The sequence below is a fragment of the Notothenia coriiceps genome, unplaced genomic scaffold (assembly GCF_000735185.1).
Source record: "Notothenia coriiceps isolate Sejong01 unplaced genomic scaffold, NC01 NC01_scaffold00000339, whole genome shotgun sequence".
NCBI lineage: Eukaryota > Metazoa > Chordata > Actinopteri > Perciformes > Nototheniidae > Notothenia > Notothenia coriiceps.
Genome location: NW_011333040.1, coordinates 23,364,372 through 23,370,094, shown reverse-complemented (window position 1 = coordinate 23,370,094; position 5,723 = coordinate 23,364,372). Strand labels below are relative to the sequence as shown.

At 39.3% G+C, this 5,723-nt stretch overlaps 1 protein-coding gene across 1 annotated transcript in view; it reads right to left on the bottom strand.

The window, feature by feature from the left end:
• Positions 1 to 427: 427 nt before the first annotated feature.
• LOC104952526 (poly(A) polymerase alpha-B-like) overlaps positions 428 to 5,723 on the bottom strand; it is a 34,327-nt gene continuing 29,031 nt past the window's right edge. The window contains exons 2-4 of the mRNA XM_010779365.1: positions 1,236 to 1,325; positions 878 to 978; positions 428 to 792 (exon numbers count right to left, since the gene is read on the bottom strand). Of these exons, the coding sequence (XP_010777667.1) occupies positions 428 to 792; positions 878 to 978; positions 1,236 to 1,325 (556 nt within the window). The remainder of the gene's footprint in view (positions 793 to 877; positions 979 to 1,235; positions 1,326 to 5,723) is intronic.

Genomic DNA, 5,723 nt, shown 5'->3' with positions numbered 1-5,723 from the left:
AAGTACATGATTTACCTCACAGTACCTTTGGGTCAGTCTACGATCATGTTATGTCTTTAGACGTGTTGTGGTCCTTTGTAGTGGAGTGTATGTTTTAAGTTGTTCTGCATCAATTTGTGATTTGTAATTCATGAAGACTGTCAGGGAATTAGTTTAATTTCATGTAATGGTGTGGTGGCAGTGAAAATTGTTGTTGAATCACACCAAAACTACGATACGATGTCATCAAATGCACAAAAGGGAATAGAATACCTCTAGTTTTGGTTCAGGTGTACTTTGCAAATAAATATTTAATTTCCATGTTGTACATTTATACAGCTATTTACACATATATATATATATATATATATATATATATATAATACAATATATACATCTATTTACAAAATGAAATGAATGGAGGCTGAGGGGGGGCTCTCTTTCTCGTTCAGGTTTCAGCGGGCCTCAGCTGATCAGTTCGGACCCTCTTGCTCCGTGACTCTGACTCAGGAGTGCGGGCTCTCTTGAGGCCTCCACTCTTTGATTGGCTGAGGGACACTTCCACGCTCGTCCCCTCATCAGATTTAAACTTCTTGCTGGCAGTTTCTGAGTGAGGCGAACGAGATCTCTTTGTGGCCTGGTGACTCGTCAGAGATGGAGCAGCGGTGCTCACTGAGGGCTGCGGCTCTTGACTGATAACCCTCCTGCCAGGCTCCTGAGGCAGATCCCAGCTGAAGTCCTTCTGGGACATGTATCGAGCTGAGGTGCTCATCCCCTCTCTGAATATCTGACAGCGACCTGCCACACTGTGGACTGCAACAACACAACATACAAATAAGATTCATAAGTTCACGAGACATTGCTCCATTTCTCCTGAGTTTAGAAAAAGAAAACATACCGATGTCACTGAAGCGCTGAAGAGTCAGGTCTATTGACAGGTGTTGGCCCGCCTGTTCATTGAACACAAGTCCAATCAGCCACTTTGTTCTGACCGGCGCTCTGAAACAGAAATACACACCAATGAGTTGACTCGGTAAAAAAACAATAAAAAGTTAATAGAAATGAATATTATTGGCTTAAGGGCTGCTGCTTAAGAGAAATTATCAGCCTGTGCTAATTTTCTCTCTGAAACAGGAAGAAGTACACACCAATGAGTGGACAGAGTAAAACATTACTATTACATTATTTAATATTCCGTAAATGAATAATATGCAAGATACCAACACTAATATAACCATAAAACCACTCGTCCTTACCTGCCGTTGCCCGTGCTGCGTTCAGGGTAGGACTGGACGTTAATGTGGGCCCGGGTCACCAACACATAAAACAAAACAAAAAAAAATAACCTATTCCACAATACTTGTGCGACTTTAGTTTCGACTGACGTCGCTACTCTCCTCTTGGTAGAAATATCAAACCCGACGTACGTGCCAACTAAACCGAACGACCTCTTACTCCCACTTTACAATTATCCAATTTGCTCCTTGCGACACTACTCGATCAATGTACGTCGACGCCTCACTTACATATATTTAAGTCAGGAAGGACTTTCTTGACCCGACTCGAACTAAAATTAGAACTTTTTTTTTCCTAATTTATTGTGTTTAAGTTAACGGGGTGTTTTTATTTTTGTGTACATCCGGCTCATAATGGTACCCTTTACCCCTGTGTCGTTTATTTACCGACGTAGTGTACGCTTCAACTCGGAAACGGTATCCAAATTTTTGGCTCACCGGTTTCATATTTTTAGACATTTCAAAAAGCCATTTTGATGTTTTGTTATTGAGAGTTACCGTGGTTAGCACGTCTAGTGTGTGCTAGTTAATTTTTTTTATACCATTGTTTTCTACAACATGTGACGGCTGTCAGTAATAAAGTTTGTCATACTTGTGTAATGCATCTTACGAACGGAGCTCCGTAACAAAGGGAGCTGGGTGCTACCAACGGTAGCAATACCAGTCTAGGACCCCCACCTGCAGTGACTACCTTCCCCGTATAAGTACAGGGACAACTTCGTGATAATTTTATTATCCAATCGCGTATTCTCTATTACCTTAATCCAATAGACGATATGAAAATTTGACAGTGAGAATCGCCTTAAGTCATGTAATAATGGTCGACGATTTCGTTGCGACGATAACAAAAGTAAGATAACTCAGACGTACACACAGTAGTACCGTTACACCAGGACTTCTGTGTTGTTCTCCACCAAAACTCATGAAAAGGTCACCAAATTTACGTACACCTGTCTGAAAACGTTAGTGTTTGGCCACGTTCCACAAAATGACATAGAAGAGAAAAAAAACGTCCAAGGTAGTTATAAATTGACCCAGTCCACGTCTCGTCTTCGGTGAAAAAGTTTTAACATGGTGTTAGGAAAAAGGTACGTAACGACAGTTGTGGATAGGTACGACTTGTAAACGAATTCTTTAATAACTACACCCCAAAACACCGGTTTTCACGTTTATACGAAGTTTCTACATTGACTGTCTCTGTCACGAAAAGGACACAAAAAATGGTGACACGGGTACCTAAAAATTAAAATAAAGTTCCTAAACCTTTTCCAGGAGAAGGGAAAAGAGGTTCCATTGTGCTGTTCCGGTCACCTACCGCATATCCAAGAGACACGCATGAAGTTAAAATAACACGCTAAAAGACTTTCTTCCTTTTTTTCTCTTTAATGGATTTAATTATTATAAGACTTACCCACTGACGTTGTCGAACGTAAAAGTTACCTGTTGAGATCTTATTGCTCTAGGATGGAGCTTCTTTCGTACAGGAATAGACGAAGTGGCTGTAAGTAAAAATTATTTTTCGCTATAGCTGTTATCATTGGTTTCATAAAACTGAGAGTGTCATCGGAGATGATGAAGACCATAGGAGGTGTCTTGATAAGTGTCAAGTTTCGACGAATTAAATTCCGTCTTGTCGTTAAACGGATATGTCACGTTGATGTCTTTCCGCATAGATGACATATAACTTACTGTTTTCTACTGTGAGTGTCAATTTTACAGGAAAATATAAATATAAACAGAATTGACAGCCCATGACGACAGGTCCGTACAATTCAGCCCTCACCTGAATTTAGGAATTGAATTCCACATCTTTGTTAATTCCAATAGTTTCGGTCTAACGTAATGAATGATGTTGAACTTAAAAAACCATTCAGTTAATTAACGTCCTTTAGTCTCAAGTCTAATGTTTGTTATAATTCAACACATTTAATGGTTGTAACTCCATGAGTTTGTTTTTGAATATTTAATTACCAAACGTTGAATTTTACAATAGACTTAGTAATTGAGTGTAAAAATAGAACGTTCGTACGTAAATTAAATTCACCTCCACTTTCCAGAGGACTTAAGCAAAATCTCACGATCAAATTATTCTTCACTCGTCAACACGCCAACTCTTAATTGTAATTACTGTTTAGTTGTGTCATGGTGAAGTGAAAAGATTTCCCAGTTTGTCCAAAATGGAAAATCTTTTTTACCAATGCCAAATATTCCTTCTGATCATTGGACTAAAATCACTACAATGAGTTACACGACATCGAACCGGACAAAATTTATACGCTCTTTATGGAAGTCTGATTACTGGCAACAAGTTTGTACCAAATTATAATTTTACTTATCTGGGAACTACTACATCATTTCTACCGGTCGGAAACGTGTTTCGAGTTACGACACTGCACATAACGTTGATTACAGAGAATACCAAAGTTCCGTAATGCAAACGACTACGATAAGTAGATGTCTCCCTCGTCGTAGGACGTACCACTTTTCATCTGAAATTCATTTATTTGACCTTGCTAAATCCGTAAAAACAGGTGTTACTCCTTACAAAATAAAAAGAACGACTTAGTCCTTTGTCCAAATTGTAAAAAATAAAAGGTGGTTTGACATGACGAGAGACTTTGACTACAAACCAAGTTAGACAGTCCCAACCGGACCACTCAGCATCTTAGGCTGTGGACCACCATTTAGACNGCAGTTTCCCAGCGGAGTGAAGAAAACACATGAAACTCACGGGACTCACTCCTCAGTTTATACCGTGTTTTGTTTCAATTCATGTATCATTTAGTTACAAATATGTGATATATCTGAACAACAAAGTGGTCAAAAATCATTGTATTCATTTATTGGAAACATTTTCATGATCGCTTTTTTCGTTTTACATTTTCATTTATTGTCATTTCCATTCAGTCAGTCATTAAGTGCTATTAAAATGTTAATGTGCTACATATCCACACAAACAAACAAAGTGTGCAATCCAATGAATGTTAATCTAACTGGGTTTTGATAGATAATATATCTCTTTTTCTTCTCTCAATTATTTTATTTCTATTGTGCACTCTAATCAATATTAATCAGAATCAGAATCAAACTATTGTTCGTTTATACATTTTAAGAATGGCGTTTATCTTTTTTGAGAATGAGTTCTTATTTTATTTTATTTATTGGGGTCTACAACAGATGATACAAATGTTTGTGTCAGTAAATGTGTGGCGGGGGTGTTTGTGAAAATAACGGGGACAGAGTGTGTAGACGACTGCTGTCAGACGAACAGCTGTGCGGCGTCATCACAAACGGACGTCGCTTCACGTGACGCTCCGGAGGAAAGGACGTCCCATTGCTCTTAAAACTCATTTTCCTGCTTCTCGTGGTTTCCTTGCGTCCCTCCATGCTTCCCTGGTGGGAGGGACTAGACGCAGGGAAACGACGCAAGTGAGGGAAGCAAGGATTTCATTTAACCGACCTGAGACGGGGCCAATGTCCTATTCAAAATCTTGTCAAGACAAAGACCGGACATCGCAAGTATACTAAAGAAATAATAACTGGGTTTTACCCTACAATAACATTGTTTGCGGATCTAGTACCGCCCTTTTATTACTTTCCTTATGACTACAAGATGCTGCATATCAGACAAGTTTCTTTGTCAAAGCATAGTCTTCTTCTGGAATATACTTTCAAAATAAACTCCATGAAGACATCCTATTTTGTATCTTTTAAAAAAAAACTTGAATTTCACATCACACCTTGTTTGCTGATCCATTTGCAAATTATGTAATGGAGTCCATCCTGAATAGAGCATTCATCTGTTGCCATGGATTCACAGACCGAGGAAACACAAGACAGAGAAGCCATGTGTGTCATGTTCAGAGAGCGGCCTTTGGGCTTTCAGCAAGGATGCCACACAGACACACTGCATCTGAGGTTTGCCTCAGGCTCAGTGTGCAACGAAAAGCAGAACTGAGTCGCCCTTGCCCTTGTCTTTCCCTATAGACCTTCTAATGAGTTGCCCATCTGATGTCCATATGTTCAATCTGTTCTCAGGGCCTGGCTCAGTAAATGTCACCTGGTACATTGGATTATGAAGGCTTAAAATATAGGATGACTAATCTAAACTAGAGTAGGCTACGTCAAAATACAGCACACTTTACGTAGACTAAATTTCCCATTTTGCATGCGGAATCAGGGTGAGGCAATTAGTAGAGGAACTAGGGCCCCTAAAAGTTGAGGTACCCCTACCCGAGGTAGAACAAAGCACAACCATGTTTTTTCATTACTTTAATATGTCTATGAAACGGATGGTTGTATACAAATATTTTACTGCAAAATGATTAATTTTGGTTAATGTTTGGAACTTTCCCATAACCGAAAATAGTGAAAATGTGGGCTCCTCTGAAGGGGGCCGTGCTGGCGTTATCCCATGTATGTTTCCCTGGAGATAATGATCAGGATGTC